The 17,978-nt window shown below is 41.8% G+C and overlaps 1 protein-coding gene across 2 annotated transcripts in view; it reads left to right on the top strand.

The window, feature by feature from the left end:
- Nucleotides 1-17,978, top strand: part of LOC307260149 (single-stranded DNA-binding protein 2) — a 56,808-nt gene that overhangs the window by 16,170 nt on the left and 22,660 nt on the right. For both annotated transcript variants that reach the window (XM_080040302.1, XM_080040303.1), the window contains exons 2-4: nt 4,544-4,616; nt 9,263-9,324; nt 9,617-9,701. In XM_080040302.1, the coding sequence (XP_079896428.1) occupies nt 4,544-4,616; nt 9,263-9,324; nt 9,617-9,701 (220 nt within the window). The remainder of the gene's footprint in view (nt 1-4,543; nt 4,617-9,262; nt 9,325-9,616; nt 9,702-17,978) is intronic.

Here is a 17,978-nt window from a genome sequence, read left to right on the forward strand (position 1 = left end):
AAGGTGTCAATGATACTTTTACTGCTTGCTGCACTGGCCCCAAGTGTCCAGACAACGAATGATTGCTGATTTAAATATCCAGAAGTCATGTAGAGTCATTTGACAACATTAAAAAAGAGAGACATCTTTCTCTTGACTGCTGCTACTTCACATAAAGTTATTATTCATCACTTCCTGTGGGTAGAGGCAATTTCATGACACTGCATTGCCCACACCAAACACCAGCATTTCATTTGGGCAAGGAAGGCAAATGTATAGAATATTAGTGGGAGTACTTTGTGGCATATGAGACAGTGTGTTTATATTTGTTATAATTGCAAAATATATCCAGGTGCACTTTTCACAGAAGGAAAGTGCGACGAAAGAACAAAGAAGATTTGCACCAGGCACTTACCGATAATAAAACAGCCTTATTGCAACAACTGGTGCACAACTCACCAAAGTCACTGGTGACTTTGTAAGGCATCAACGACGGGCATAGCATGTTCACTGTCAAAAAATCTATTAAACTCTCATTTCATATACTTCATTTGTAATATGTGATTAACATGTGTTATGGGGCTATGTCAGCATAGTAGCAGCAAGTCTTGTAGATATCTCAATTAACATGCCGATTCAGATCAGAAGTATAATCACTTTTCCCCACTCCATCTTTTAACAAGGATGAAATAATCTGGAGCTAATCTATAACAGGCAAAATGCAATCAGTGGAGCCGCGACTTGAAGCTCGGCCAGACTTGGACCGCCGTGGCAGTAAATTGATTAGCAGCGATCTGGTCTCTCTCCAAAATGCTGATCTTGGGAAAAATTGTTGGTTTATGTCTTTTGCTTTAAGCTGAGGTTGTGGTTAAGCTTCAGGCTATACCCTCATCTTCCCACTGTCCTCTCTGTACAGCTCAGTAACATGGAGACATAGACGCTGGTCACGAAGGCAGTACGCCTTTACTGCCTTCGTTAATCGTGGTCTCTGACTGTTGGTCTTGTGCAGATTTACAAGAGCCACCAGGATTGGGGGGGTCGCTCGCAAATATGAATTTAATTAAATGTGAATCACAGCAGACAAAGACACTCGAAACTTGAAGGAGAAAAGGGTCAGGTGTCAATCTTGAAGCTACCCTCCCTGCCCCACCTTCTCCACTTGTAGCCACTCACAACCACACAAACACAAACACACACACACACACACACACACACACACACACACACACACACACACACACACACACACACACACACACACACACACAATATAAGGGATGCCAAAATAGGAGGCAACTGATCTCTTCAATCATCCAGGTTGCAGATGTGATTAATGGGAAGTGGTTCTTATTTACAACACAAATTGCCAGAGTAGACCGATAGGAAATAAAAAATCTCTTCAATGTTCACGGGTTTGTCCGACAGCAAGGGCAAACACAAGCCAGAAAAGCTTTAATGTGAAGCGGCTAATGCAGAGTCAAAAACCATTTAGAATTGCATTGGCTGCCTCAGTTTGAGCACTTTTGCCCCGTATCCAAAATGCAGAGATTATTTAAAGTGACGATTTATTTAATATAATGACAAGAGAGTCTTTCACTTTATTGTGTGTAATTTAGAAGATCCTTAACCTTGAACAGTGCCCAGTCCTCTAATCCTCAAACCTTTATCTCCGCTAACTATATTTTGACTTTTTCAGTCAGTCGAGCGATTTTCTTTTCATCAGCTGAACAAGTGATAACCGAACAATGAGGGAAACGACAGTTTTTTTATGTGTTTTCAAAGCCTGTCACTATTCTTTGAGGACATTAGTAGTTGAGTTAAAGTTCAATATGTTGAGTGCTAACAAAGTGTCTTCTTCTACTGGTGCTTTGCTGTCTGCTTATCAGTCCTGTTTCAACTCTTCTGCTGGTGGGAGTTCGATAGAAAGGAGAGCGAGAGAGAGAGAGCGAGAGAGAGAGAGAGGCCATTGTTGGGACCCCCTCCTCTTTTCCTTCCATTTCCATCTTTACTCCAAATCTTTAAAGTGTTATTCTGCTTACTTCTGACACCTCCCTTTCTGCTGCACACATCCTGCCACCTTTCCTTATGTTTTCTCACCTTTTTCGACCCTTTCTGCACACCAAGGTCAACAGTCGCATCTTACAGCTCCTGTGAAATCAATCTTAGGTCATGACCTTTTTAGTCTGCCTCGAAGGCATGCTACTGAGTGTTTTTGTGGGTGGATAGATATCGCTGACTGGATACCGGCCAATACACGCTGAGCAAAAGCTTTTGTTTGTTAAATTGACACAATGCATTCAATTCATGCGGGCCATCACTGCAGATATGTGAGATCTTTCAGTATTAGTAAATAGTTTCCAAACGGATGCTCCCGTAAGCTGATGTCGGGGTTCACACACAGGGGCGAGTGACGGATTCCCGACACAGGTTGACAGGAAAATGATGCAGAACAGAGAAACTGAAAAAGTTTGTTCCTAGAAATGTCGTGTCGAGTGCCTTGAACAGAAAAAAAAATATTTTATTCATGTTCAGTTGTCGAGGTGTCAAGAGTTTTGTCAGGCCCTCTCACTGTTCTGTTAACCTTGTCCCTGTGCAACGTTCTGTCTCCATCTCTTTGGTTAAACATTACTGCCAGGCCACGGGGGGAAAGCGGGAGGGTAAGGGATGGAGAGGAAGAGGTTCCACTGCTTTCTTTTTATCCTTTCATCATTAAACAAACATTGCCTCTTACCAAATGCAGAGTTTGAGAAGAAAAGCAGCGCCTCCTAGACAGAAGAAAGCAGAATTAGAGAGAGAGAGAGAAAGAGGAGGAAGAGAGGAGACCGTGGATGAAAGCGATGAAGAAGAGAGATGGAAATGGAGAGGGGGGGCATGGAGACGGAGTACCTGTGTGCAGAGCAGAAAGGTGTGCAGTCCATCATCTTCTGACAGGCAGACAGGGCTGTCTGGGGAGTTTATTTTTACCTCTGTATAAGAGGAGTCTGGATCGGATACGGCAGGCTGGTAGCAACTTTCAGTGTGAGTTCTAGGACAGGCGCTGTCCCAGTGTGACCATCTTTCACAACTGACAATACCCAATCATACAAATGTACACAGACACACAGAAACAGACAGACACACACAAACACACACACACACAAACAAACAAACAAATAACCACATATGCTCTAGTCGAAAGCTTGTGCTGTGTCATGCTTCAACTTTTTTGTATCTGCTGCATTAATGTATCTATTAGGCCTATGTATCTATAGCTGAATCGATTTTTCAATATGTCAATTGACAGAACAATCAATCTGTTGCTATTTTAATAATCAACTTATGATATTAGTTGTTTTTGTTAAGCATACGTACATGCCAAACATTGATGTGGAAATCTGATTTGATTATTGGATTTGCTTGACTGTTGAAATGATTAATTTGGGAAATAATTGCATATTGTACTGTAAATAAATAGTATTACGAATTTGCTTGTGCATCATCTTAAGTACAACACCAATCAGACCTTAACCTAGTCAATAATGATTTTAGGGAAAATGTGAGGATCAAGCATATATTACCTGCTCATTGCCCCCCTTATGTTAAGTTCATGACAAACATCATTATAGGTGTACAGTGGCTATGCAGTTATATCAGACTCCTGACTAGTCTACAGGGTGCATTTAGGAATCCGTGTGATCTGCTATCGATCCCATGTGGATCAATGTTTATCTTGTAGTTATAGACCCAGTAGACCATCAGTCCCCCCTCTTCTCTAAGTTGCTGTTTGTAGCAGCACACAGACACACTGGGAGGTGAATTGATTAGCAAATCAAGCCTGTAATTAATTCTTACTGTGATCAAAGCCTTGGGAGGCAGTCTGTGGAGAGCCCGAGGGTGGAGGTGTTTTACAGTGTGGTTCCACCAAACCTATACTCTTATCGCCATGCTTTTTGTTCTTCTAACAGGTGGGTTTTAGATTTAGCATACCCTTGGGTGAATTTCAAATATCTTAAAAGGTTGCCTTGCCAGTTTGGCATTCGGAAGAGACGTTTAGTGCTCCTAAGATGGTGTTTGTCTTTCTGTTTCTCATGAGATTTGCAACCGACACATCACTGCATATTGCATCTTGGAGCCACTTGGCTATTCATATCCATGTGTTCCTTCTTCTTTATTTATCAATTATCCTGGGAGAACCCCTGTCTTAAATATGGATTGGTCTTAAATGTGGAATAGGAAGTAATATACTTGTCCCAAAGCAGTTGTTTCCTGGCCACACTGGGACAAAGATCGTCAAATATGGTTTTCAAACTCAGGGGATACATATAGGTGAATCTATCTGCAATTTCACATGCTTAATTTTTGCTGGAATTTTTGCCTGCTTTTACAACCAAGACCTCCTCACTCTTAGTGTGCTCTCTTTTACTGCACATCTGTTTGCTTCCACTCTCTACAATGTCCCATGCTCTTGTATTGTTTGAACCATGTTTTGTACTACACACACCTAACTCCTACTGTTGATTGAGTTGGTAGTGAAGAAAACGACTGACCCATTTCCTCCCACTGTGTTCTTTGTGTCTCTGTGCAGGCTAGCTCTGTATGTGTACGAGTACCTGCTGCATGTAGGGGCACAGAAGTCGGCACAGACCTTTCTCTCAGAGGTAAGTAAAAAGAAAACATATGCTGCATTTGTTTTTCTACGTGTAAGAGACAACAGGCCATGCACTTTATATGTCCAATCAGAAAGGTTGGTCTGACCCTTTAAACAAAGTGTCACGTAAGTGAAGTAGCTCATTGAATTAGCTTTGCCTTTTATAGTGCTGAGCCAACAGGTCGGTATAGCAGCAGACAGGCTTTTCAAACATTAGTGTTGCATTTAGTGGGACTGGAGTCGGAGCAGAGGGAGAGTTACGATGCTCAGACCGGAAGCTGACGTCTTTCGACTGACATCATTCTCTGATCTGCTCAGCGACTGCATCTCACTCCATCTCTTTCAATCTCATTCTTGTCCTTTTTGAGTTCCCCCCTTTTCTCTTTGTGATCTTTCCACTCCCTTCTTGATCCGTCTCTCCATTACTCCTCCTGAGAAGCGAGCTCGTCCGCACTTTAATTCTTCAGGGGTAAAAAGGTGACGGGGTGAAAACGAGGACAGTTGACTCTGGTGAATCACTGTCAATTGCAATGTGGAAGACAGTGGCTAGAGGCGTGTTGTACATGGGCCAGGGGAAGAGGAGAACAAAGAGAGGGGGATGGAAAAGGTTACATCATCAGCTGGCACCGATTCTCATCACTCCGACTTAGTGTGTGTTCGTGTACATGTGCACACACACACACACACACACACACACACACACACACACACACACACACACACACACACACGTCTTTGTCTCTCTATCACCCTTTCCTCTCCGCCATATCACTTGCTTTCTCTTCCGCAGATGCTGAAGATGAAAAGGTTAGGCTGTGTTGTATTCAAGTGTGGGAACGAGTTAGCTAAGAGGGCAACAAGTATAAATACTGCCACTTGTATACAATACACATGGGCGTGCATGCATAAGCACGCACTCGAGAGGCGTAAATATTACGCCATGATACTGCTCTTGCCGGAATAGTTGGGTGGAGTAAAACATGTCTTTAAAAGGCTTTTTTATCATCCACATCTGTTTACATTGTATCCTCAGGGCTCAGGAAGAGCCTGGAAAGACGTGTCACGAATCAGAGCCGAATTCCTAAACGCAAATATAAAATCACTGAAAGACATCAGAAGAAAAGTCAATGAAAGCCTATTAAGCTAAACTGATGGCTTAGACAATAATAACACAAACCATAACAGAATACAGGGAGATACAGACAACCGGAACAATTGAAGTCTTCAGTGCACTGAGAGCAGCCCCTGCAATGCAGAGCCTACATCTTGCAGTAATCAAACTAAAGAGATCTTACTGTAGCACGGTGAAGGTAGATGAATGTACCTCCCTGGCATGCAGACCGCAAGAAGACAGGATATGTGGGCACAGTCAATGTTGTTTCTCTCCCATGCTTTCCAGAGGGAGGGGGGTAAAAAGAGAGCATGCTAAAATGTTTCCCAACCTGTACTCTCTCTCTGCAATTGTGTTTGGACTGAGTTAGAGCCAATTAAATGTGACAAACGAGGGATGTCATGCTCATTCTGCATCATTTGTACCATTTCAGCAATGAAGAAGGGCTAAATTCTTCTTTGTCATGGTGTAAATAGCTATTGCTGGCTTCCTTCCTAGTGTTTCAAGTTAACTGATGACTTTACTAGAGCTGCTAACATGGACTGAAAGCATATGGGATAAACAAGGAGATCCAGTTCCTGCCTCCCCCTCCCCCCCTTCACAGCATTCCTTCTAAAAGTCACTGTGTCTGATCCACAGGTCAGGACAGTCTGATTCAAGGCACAGGGATTATTTTAGTGTTGTGTCACACTCAGGGGCACTTTACACGGTGAAAACGTGAGTTTTCCCGTTTTTGGTTTAAAAAAAAAAACCCCGTTCAGACACAATTTATCTGACATCTTCACCCGTACACAAAGTTTTCAGAGGAAACGGGCCGAAATCGCTGAAGTAGCAGCCATGCCAAGCCAATAGTCAGCGGTGACACAGCCTAGTAGATAGCTCTTCCGGTACAATTTGATGCATAAAACCTTACTGTAACCGAAAATTAATGCCACTAACGTTCATAAAGCGGTTGGTGTAAGCTTGGGGTTACAAATATTGTAAAAGACAAGCTTTCTGTCCTCTTATTTCACCGCATTGAACTCGGAAAAACAGCAGACTTGCTGATAGTGAAGGGGCTTCGTGAGCGGATATTTTCCTGTTAGGCGTACTTCAAAATAAAAGTCAACTCACGTGTGTCCAGCGAAATGCTATGAATGTTTAGCCAGTGAAATGCTTTTACTGTGAAGCCATAGCCTTAATGCTCCTTTTGTTGAACAGTAGCCTAACTTAACCGCTGCACGCTGATAGTGTTTTTTTAATGTAGAGCCGTGTCCCTGGCATATAGAAGTGACACACGTTTATTTAGCTAGAAAAACAGGCAGAGCACAACTCTTTCCCTATTTGCTTGTAGGAGCGATTGGTGGCACGATAACAAATGCATCAGCAACAGCACAACGTCCATGAGCACAATGAATACAGCTCGGTGATCCGCCATTGTTGTTGTTGTTTTCCAACTGGCGCACGTGGACATACAAAGACGGCGCATGCCTATTTATATCCAAACGAAATGCGCATGTGTGAGGGTGGAGCCGTGACGTCAGCGTTATAAGGGGAAATGGTTTCGGTGTTTACAGGAAACCAAAACCGTTAAGTTTTCCAAAAAATCCTCCCTCGGAGGTGATCTCAAAAATCTGCGGTTCATGCCTGCGTTTGCGTTTGCGTTTGCTGTTTTCCTGTAAATGATATAGTGCAACCGCAGAAATTTTTCTGCGTATGCACCGTTTTGCGTGGCCGTGTAAAGTGCCCCTCAGTGGTACAATCGTCTTATCATTTTACCCAGCACATTAAATTGAAGGAAATTTTGAAAGGATGGCCATGAGATTGCTTGAAAAGTCAGAGAGAGAGAGAGAAAAAAAGGGATGTAAGTCTGTTTATAGAAAGGAGAAGCATAATATCTTCATAGTCTGATAGGAGAAGGCCGTCGGCTGCCCACGGCTGCTGCTCAGACTGGTGGTGAATGCTCATGGCTGTGTGTCTTTGTGTGTATTCATATATTCAGAAACCTGATAATACAGGTATTCGCATTGTGGTAATCATGTAATTATAAATCCACACTAGCCTGGTGCTACCAGACCATCGTACTTCATTTCATTTGTACAGAAGGTCTGGAACTGCTGTAATTGGCAAACGTTCACTCACTTGGAGGCGGGTGTCTGTTGAAGTTTAAAACTATTGGATCTGCTCAGTGCCACTCTGGATTAGCCAACCAATCGCATAACGTTTGGTCGGCTTCTGACTGTGCGTTCCAGTTGTACAGGGAACTCGGAAATTTCCGACTTCACTACATACTTCACGAACAAGTTTACGAGTAAAAAGGAACGCAGCATTCAACTGAAACTGGAGCGCGACTTCGACGTCATCGTTCTCAGCCACTTCCTCTGTTCGCTGATTGGACACTCAGAAATTTGTTCGAGCAAAATCCCACTAATACGCCCATCCCCAGACTGACTACTGAAGGGAAAATGAAATTTGGGCGGAAGTAGGTGGACGGGCGGAGCCAGGCTAAATCCACACACGTCCTTATATTAGAACTATGGCATAAACTTGACTCTATAACTGTATAATTATTTAACTGTGGTAGTAACTGTAGACACTGCTCTCTGATTTTTGTACTTGTTTGTTTGTTTGCTATGTGTGATATACTTCCTTGTAAATGTCCCCAAATACAGTATAGCCGGACAGAGCAGCTTAACTCTCATAGCATCCAGGACCAACCAGATAATCAACCATGCATGAGCTAGTTGTGAGCGTGGCTCTTTTTTGTTTATTTTTACCAGTAGTAAGTAAGTAACACTGCACTGTACTAGATTTTGGAAGCCAATAGTGTACTTCCACTGATATAATGTGTAATGGGCCATTTTGCATAATAACTGTCACTTTAAGTTCTTCATGTACATACAGTATGTACCAATACATTACGTTTTTTTTGTAAGAGTTTTGAATGCAAACACGTTCACTTGTTACATTAAAAAATTCACACTAAGGTGTTGCGACTTGTAGTAAAACATCTCAATTCATCTTCCACCATTGCAAGCTAGTTAGTTTCGAGCATAAACCCCGGACTTGATTCTGTCTATTAGGAAGAAAGGAATGAGGTGATTACATTTAGACAAATAACACTTTGTCTTGAATGAGTGAATAATACACTGTTGACAGGAGGACAGGTAACATGGGAGAGGAGCAGACTGTATGGTGTGTGGGTTGTAAAATGATTTGATCGTGTCTCCTCAGGCTGGTACATGTCTCTGACCTCAGACTGTGCACATCCCCTGATTCAATGAACACACACATACACATACACATTTACACACACACACACTCTTTCATGCACTTGTGAATAGACAGGCTTTCAGGCACACACATATACTCACTTATCCACTTATGAAACCGTGGCGTGAGAATCATAATATCATTACTACTATAAGAGCATTTGTTATATGAATTCCCTTGCACCATCTACCGCCTTGTAAAGCAGGCAATTCAGATGTCAGGCATGTTTTCATACTTAATATGTTGCTGAAGCTTCTCACAGACTCCCTCACTCTCTTTCTCTTTGTGTGTAGATCCGATGGGAGAAGAACATCACATTAGGGGAGCCTCCGGGGTTCCTCCACTCGTGGTGGTGGTGAGTGTTTTTTACGTCTAATGATTCCGGTTACATTCTTCCTCATGCTGTTTCGCTTCATTCCATCATTGACAGTATTAAATCAAATGATCATTTTCCCTCCTTCTCCTCCTCTTTTCATCCATCCTCATCTCATTAATTGTCCCCAAAAGCTCCTCCTCAGGTTGCTATGTGCAAATCGTAAAGTCGCCTATCCCAATGATGGAACAATACCTCTCGCCTGAATGCTGGATTAACTGGACAATGATGTTTTATCCGTCAAGCTTGAATTGTTTGTCTCTGTGTGTTGTAGTGTGTTCTGGGACCTGTACTGTGCGGCTCCAGAGAGAAGAGACACATGTGAACACTCCAGTGAGGCCAAGGCCTTCCATGACTATGTGAGTATTGTGCACTGATGCAGCTTACTTTGCTCTTTCTGGCTCAATGGCACTGTTCAATTAGCGCTGGAATCCAATGCTGGAAGGTGCTATAATTAACGGAAATCCGAATTGTTAAATAGTATGTCAATAAAAGGAGACATTATGGAAAAAAAATAGAATAATTCAGATAACCATGAAATTGTGATTAACACCATCTTTTAAGACTCAACCCATTAATATATCGAAAGTGTTTTTGCTGGTAATTTTTCGAGTTGGTAGAGACTTCATTCTCCCAGAACAATATATTTGGTTATCAAATGGTGTATTGTGAGCACGTTCCACTGAAGAGCAGACAGTGGCCGGTGTTGTTTAGTGCGGACCATTTCCACTACTGTAATTCCTGCTCATGTAGGCTTGATACATGTCATGCACCATCCAGTAACCGGAATTCAGTGAGCAGCAGCCAGAGCACTTAGAAGTTGTAGGTTAGCTAGTGGCTAAGAGAGAGAGGAAGTGCGGCTCTCCTCGCGGGAAGTTGTGAGGGGATGGAGGAGGGGTGTTCTCTCTCCCTTCTTTTTACGTTGTTGTTTTCCCAGTGTAGGCAGAAGTCTGACTCATCAGATTTGTCCGTTCTGTGCTTTATTGAGATGTATTGTTGGCAGTGCACAGGTCAGGGGTTTCTGCCTACCCCAGCAGGATCAGCCCTCCTCTTCTCCCTCTCCCTCTCCCTCTCCCTCTCCCTCTCCCTCTCCCTCTCCCTCTCCCTCTCCCTCTCCCTCTCCCTCTCCCTCTCCATGGCTGCCTCCCTCTTTCCTTTAGGTGTGCAATCCTGCAGAACTGGTGGGGGCTCTCTTCCCTTTTTATCTTTTATGCGCTAGGTGTATGTGCTTGCGTGTGTGCGTGCGTGCGTGTGTGTGTGCGTGTGTGTGTGTGTGTGTGTGTGTGTGTGTTGTGGTTGTGCGTGTATGTGTGTACGTGCATAGTTACGCAGGTGATGCTGCTGATGCTTGCGATGATGATCAGGGTGATGAATAGGCACTACCAAGGACGAGGCAGCTATGTGATGATGTCATCCTGGCTCCAAGGCAGGGAGCTGGAGGGCAGCACGACCTCAGCCCTGGGAGAGAGGCAAAGAGAACTAGAGGCATAACACGGACTGAAGTAGAGAAAGAATCAAAAGGAAGGACAAAACAGTTCATTTATTCATTTCAAGCTCTTCTTAAAGCTATAGTGCGTCACTTTTTCAGATAAATAAAATGTCAGTTGACACATTGTCGATAGAGCCTATCAGGTCCACAAAACTCTCTCTGTATTTCTCAGTATGGCAGTGTTTACAAACTGGTGTCGCCCCTCGACACTGGCGCAGGAGCTCAGAAAAATCCCCAAAAGCGCCTAAGAAATGTTTCAGTTGCTGGTTCTACTGCTGAGAAAAAACAGAGCAGAAGGTATAAGATCCATGCGTGATCACCGAAGGCTTACCTCGTGTAAATGTGCCAACAGTTTTATTGTAATTACTCAGCATTCCTCATGGGGGCAACACAAGTTGCATACTATAGCTTTAACACACAAAACAAAACGCATTTACAGTAGTTAAATATAATTGTACTCAAGATGATAACAACAATATCATGTTTTTTATTCATATCTAATCAGCATCTATTCAATTTGAGAATAATGCAGAATCTATTGGTGCAGGGATGTTATCGGAGGAATTCTAATTAGACCAATTGTAATTAGACCAAGGTCACCTTCAATCAACTGCTCTGATGCAGCGCTGCTTCTGCGATCCAATCAGAGGTACTAGTACCCACATACCTGCTGCGCCATTTAAACAAAATGGGGGAGGGGGGGGGGGGTTGTACAATGGCGGTGGTCGTCGTTGGGGGGTGGAGAGTAGCAGGCCTGAATTTGAAGCTGGTGTCTCTTTTTCACTCTCCTGACTTTGAGACTAATCAGACATTTTGATGGTAATTATTTTCAGACAGCGAATTACTGAGTGAAGTCCTAATCAATGCTTGGGACACGTATGAGCTTGTTCATACTATTTTTGGGTTAACAAATGGATGTGACTGTGACAAGCCTTTTGACTTGATTTGCACGATTATCCCATTTTGAACTAGTAGGTACAATTGGCGTTGAGTGAATCTGATTAAAACAAGCTGTGTCCTCACACTTTTTTTCTCTTTTGTCAATTTACATGTGCGCAATGTTATGCACGTTGTGCATAACACTGATGTTGCAATGTTGTGTTTTGTATACATGGATCATATCACTATAGCTCTGAGTGTTAGAGGATGGTTTTTTTCGAGGACATTCATCCAGTAATCTAATGGTAAAAGGGAACCAAAGAGAAGACTGATGAACAAAGTAAAGAGAGATGCAGTGTTATTGATTTCCGTCCTCAGACGAGGCTTTTCAGACATCAGAAAGGACGTTTACAGTTCAGTTAAGTGCTTTGTAAATTGTGTTCTTGATACTAAATGAGTGGTTTCCATTTGTGAGGGGCCATATGAAGTCATAAAGACAAGTTATTTTTATATGCTTATGCTTGGCCCGGAAATGGCCTTATTAGAGACAAAAGTCAGCTTCTCTGTGCTTGAAGAATAAGACAGAAATCCATGCGTGTTATTTCCGACTTTTCCCTGAATGTGGATTTGAAAGTTAAACTGTCACACATAACTGCATTAGTCATCTTTCTCTCAATGTATGAATTATCATGATTCATCTTATATGTTTGATGGATTCCTGCAGGAACAATTGTAAAAAAATAAAAGAAGTGTAGGGAAAACAGTCTAATTTCTGTGATCGTTAAAAAAAATATGTGCAGATTGAAGTGAAACGAGAAAGAATCGAGCCCGCATGAAATTGCTTGTAAGACCCGTAGAAACAATATTGAGCACATGTGCATGCCTTTCTCCTACTTCATTATGACATCTTCTTCCTTTTAAAATGTTTGCCGTACTTGCAAATGTCTCCATATAGATTGTGTTAAATGCATTGGTGCAATTCAACATACATCAAATTTGCCTCAGTGGATTATTCTTGGAAGATTGCTAGAGGTTAGAGAAGCAGACTGCTGGTGGTAAAAGGACTGACGAGTTAAGAAACATCGGGTGGAGTTATGTAATAAAACTATAATATTAATTCACGTATTCGTTTCTTAAGAGGAATGGAAGATGCAAAAATGCTCGAGGAGTCAGACGAAAAAAGTTCTATGGTATTTAATGAAAAATGATGTTCAGCAGGTTACAGTTATGCAGGTCAAGCGAACAGCCAAAAAAAGTGAGCAAGTCAAAAAGTGAAGTTCTCCTCTTACAGCAGTATTATTTAAAGCATATCATAACAAGGCTGATCATTGGTTAGTGTCATGTGTTTCATAGTTCTTCCTCTTCTGGCTGACGTCATCTTCTTGATGAACCGGTGCGGAAGCAGAATGAACCCTGCCTAAGTCCTTGAAGCTTGAGATTGTTTTGCTCAGCTGTGTAACGAAATGACAGAAGGCCTTTGTATATAACAGACACCTCGTCTTGTCCCTAGCCTTATCTATGGAAAGCTATCAAGGAGTTTTTTGTAGCAAAACCTATCTGCCTCCTTTTCTTTCTCACGGGATAGTTTGAGAGAAAAATGAGAGAGTCTAGTCACAAGTGAAGAATATATCGATTATTCTATTTGATTATACATTAGTAAATGCAAATTAATGAGGGGGGTTTAAAATCATTAAAATTAGAACTATTATTTCTTACAAAACCCTCTTCAAATACGTTTCTAACGTATTTATAACTGAGAAAAATATAGTTCGGGACGAGGAGCACTAAAAGCTCAGTCCACCTTTTAATCGTCACGTTAATTTTGGGTAAATACTGAAATCACAAAAGCAATAAGCAACACACATTACTGAAAGGGAAATCGGTGATATGTAGGAAAACTCAGAGTCAGTCATACATTTATCCAAGAATGTGTTGTAATACTGTATATGTAAGAATTTGTGTTTGTGCAGGGTCAGCCAAAGTTCCATCGTGTCACTTCTGCTATCTGTAGCATATTATGCAGACAACCGAAATAAGATTGTCTGGGGATTCAAACCTCCTAGCAGTGACTTCCATTCATCTAGGGCCTCTATGTGTAATATGTGTATATTCTAGTGCGTGCTGATTAAAGCTAATATATATATATGAGTGGGCACCTCTAAAAGTTAATTTTCGCTACACACGGAAAGGCATAACAGTCATATATTTACACACGGAAAAAACAACACTAAACAGTTAAATTAAACAATTTAAACATTCACTATCAGTGGCATTTGTTAATCTACTGGTGCAGCCTCTAAATGAGTCTAAAAAACAGAATACAAAATCCACACTAGGCATGAATCATTTTGTCAGTTTTATCCAGGTATAATTTGCTTACAAAAATCATAAAAAGCTACAAGTCTATGATGGGTGTTTACCAGTGTCTAATCTCAATCTGGAAGAAAGGGAAACACATGATTATATATCACATAGATTTTCAAAAGATTAACACAAACACACATGGAATCAGAGATTCTAAGTCAAATACAAAGGGTTAACATTTCTAGATTCACATACTAAGTGTGAATTAACTTTACTAAGGGTGATTCATTTCATTAACTTCAAACAACCATATGCAATCAGAAGGTTATTGGCTCTGAGGGAACAGTCAGAGCATACATTTACTTTAAGATTGGGCCTATCAAAACAGGGCAGTTCTCATAATTAGTGAACATATTTCTTAACAAAAAAATTTTGTGATGGCTTTTTTCTTCGTAGACAATCAGTTTTAACTTATTCGTTTTAGAGCCACACTTGTTGCAATTTTTAAATCAAACCTCTTTCAAGAGAGGTCGTGGAGATGAGGTGCACATTGTCAGTGGTGTCTATAGCTCCAGACTTACATTTTACTTATAGTACGTTCAATTTACTGCGTACCTTTTTCACCACAGGGTCATAAGCTCACCTTCTCTGTGAATGTGAACTTTGGACCGCACACACTCCTATTTGGAGCCTTGCTAGGAGTTGCCCCTGGCCCAGCCTGCAACTGCACCTGGACCTGGTCAACACAAAACTTGAGACAAACAATTAGTACAGACAGACAATTAATACAGACAATTAACATATAACAGTTAATTTGCCAGACATCAGAAGAAGGTTCGCGACCTCCCTCTTCTCATGTCCTAGGCTAGCAGCATCATGTGTTGTGAAGTGTTTGTGTGTATGAGTATGTGTGTGTGTACCTTTAGAGGTTGTCATTGGCAGCGGGGTGTCGGTTAGCTTTCATAACCTATTTAATTATAACCTATATAATTTCCCTCTTTTTACACCATTAAGTGTAAAACTTAATACTACAAAAACAAAAGAAAACTATACAGAGGGGAAGTCTTCACTGACTGAAGTTCTTTCATAACTTGGAGCAATCAAGTCCCTCTTCTTTACCAGAAAAGAAAGAAAATAAAACAACCTGTGGAGTTATTACAACCTAAAACATAAGGAAAAAAAAAAAAAAAAAAAAAAAAAAAAAAAAAACAGTCTGCAAATAATATTAAACGCATCCTAATGTGCTTTAGTCAAGGGTCAATTAATTTTTAACCTACAGCATCTAAACGTTATCTATTTTGTAACTCAGTAAGGGTCCAGTAAACTAATCACTGGTTTATATAGCTAAATTCAAAGGGGAACACAGCTGGCCAAATCATAAAATAAAAACAAAAAAATAACTCCAGGGGATGGACAATGGGACTGGCATGTTATTGTCTTTGGTATAGCTTTAGCAGGCTACTATTAGTTCTGCATGTTTGTGGGCAGAACAGGCCTGTTGGGGGCACAGGGGAGATCAGTCTCTGGGTCTCCTTAGTACCGATTAGGCCTCTGGGTGGGGAATTGGGACCTTTGGCCAGGGGCATAGTTGGCTGGTGTATTCCAGGGAGTTCCAGATCCTCCATATGCCCTTCTTCCACCCAGGTAGGGATCGTTGAAGCCTCCACCTTGTTGTTGTCGTGGGTTTAGCTGCTGCTCTCGTCGCTGAATCGTTTCCTTAACGTGTGGGCAATCTTTAACCCAGTGTCCCTCCTCCTTACAGGCATAACACTGACGGTTTTGATTTCCATTCCCTTTTCCATTATACTTGCCGCGCCCTCTGCCATTATTATTATTCCGTTGGTTCTGCTGTGGCTGTGGGTTCTGATAGTAGGTGGAAGCAGGTTGCTCACATGGTGGGGATGGAGAAGTCACAACCATTCGTTTAGGCTTAGGCTTGGCTTTACCATACTCCTCCACCTGTAGTTTCAGCAGGCGTTTAGTCAGGTCTTTCAGCTCTTCCTCCTCCTTGCTTTGTTTTGCCTGATACAGTTTGTAGAAGTGGGCTAGAGTACTCCTCCATGTAGTGTACTTCTTATGAGCGAATGGTAGTTCTGCTGCCAACGCTTTCTGAACGGGTGCAGGGAGGCCTTTGATACACTGCATCCTCCACATGGCTTGTATGGCATCACTGGCATCGTGTCTTTCCCCTGTGTGTGTTTCCCACTCCTCAGCAGCCCTCTTTAGGTACGATAGGATCGCCTCATCCTTGTTGATCTTAATTTCCGCTACGTCAGTGACAGTTCTATCAGTAGGGAACTGCTCACGTAGTGCCGTCCACAGAGGAGCCCTAAACGTATTCAGGGGGGTGTTATCAGGTGTGGTGGATAGTATTCCTGCATTGACGAGGAGGCGGCATGCCATGTCTGAGCCCTCTACTCGACCTAGTAAGGCCTTCAGATCACCTGCACAGAGACTATCACCCATAGTCAAGTTCTCGAATTGTCTGATCCACTGGCTAGCCCCTTCTGTAAGTTCAGGAAGCTTCTCAATGAGTGTTTCAATGTCTCTATGGGCAAAAGGCGTGTAGACGTGTGCTCCAGTAGCTGCTACACGTAGTGGCAGTTGGAGATTAGTGGGGACTCCAGGTGTTGATGTAGATCTAGCCATGCTTCTGGTTCGCATGACAGAGGGGATAAAGGGACCGGTGCCACTGGGGCCTGGTTGAGGGCTCGGTGTGGCCATGGGAGGGGTGTCGACGAGCAGGCTCCCAGTCGCTTCTCCCTCTTTTTCTTCCAGACCAGCCCTGGGCAGCTCAGCAACGTCCTCCTCCGTAGGTGACTGTCTTTGTCTTTGGAGACAAAGGCATCTCGGGGTCATTGCAGGTGGGAATGAGGTAGTGTTAGGGGAAGCAACAGGGCATACCTGTTCCTCAATTTCGTAACTGTACATCTTTTGCTAGGGGGGGAAATAACAAAACCTAGAAATAAAAATAAAAAAAGTGTTCCCCTTGAATTTGAATTATAGAGATATCAGTCAAAGCTAAGATATCTTGCCTTTTTTGTGTTGTCAGAGCGATCGCTGCCTTCAACTAGAGATAAGACCCACCAACTGTCCACTAGACAAGCCTGGGGCCTAAAAAGGGATAAAAGAAAAGAAAGTTAACGACACTAATAATACACACTACACAGTATAATTACTAATGTTTGGTAATTACTAGTTCATCAACCATGCATTTCGAGAAGACACTATTTATCTCTCCCTCTTTTTTTCAAAAGAAACTCTTTTTAAAAACACAGCTGATCACATTTATATGTTTTTCACATCAAAATTAGTCTAACAATCAAGACACTATTGCGTCTGGAGTACCTTTAACTTGAGATATTAGAAGGATAGTCCACGCCTTAAAAAATAAATCAAAAAACAAACATCAAAAACGTGTGGCACCTTTAAATTGAGATATTTATCTCCACTGTCTATAATCAGGGCCTTATATTGCATGAAATACCACAAAGCGTGTATTTAACCTTATGAAACAAAACTTTAAAGCTCACAGAGCTTGGGGCAGATTTTTTCAAAGAGAACCCTCAGAGTGAGAGTGAACTCAACTACATTAGTATCTTATTCAAACGGGACGTATATAATACTATGCATGATTATACAATACATTTAAACCTTTTAATCTGATAATAGTCAATAGTCCTGTAAAACAGTGCCACTTTTGCGCATTTCAATGAGAACTCTCCGCAGGCTTCGTGTGTGTGTGATGTTTGGACGTCAGCGTGTGTGTGTGTGTGATGTTTGAGGTAATACTCTGTTAGTATCTGTTCTGAGGTAGACAATAAATAACATGCAATATTTAGACAAATACATACACATGCAGTTATATAACGTACAATTATTTCCATGCTGGTTAAGACAAGTAGTAGTATTTTTAAGACGGGTTTCCCATAGTTAATCCACTTAACTAGAAGTATTCTTAACT

The sequence above is a fragment of the Ammodytes marinus genome (assembly GCF_949987685.1).
Source record: "Ammodytes marinus genome assembly, chromosome: 2".
In the NCBI taxonomy this organism is placed as follows: Eukaryota; Metazoa; Chordata; class Actinopteri; order Uranoscopiformes; family Ammodytidae; genus Ammodytes; species Ammodytes marinus.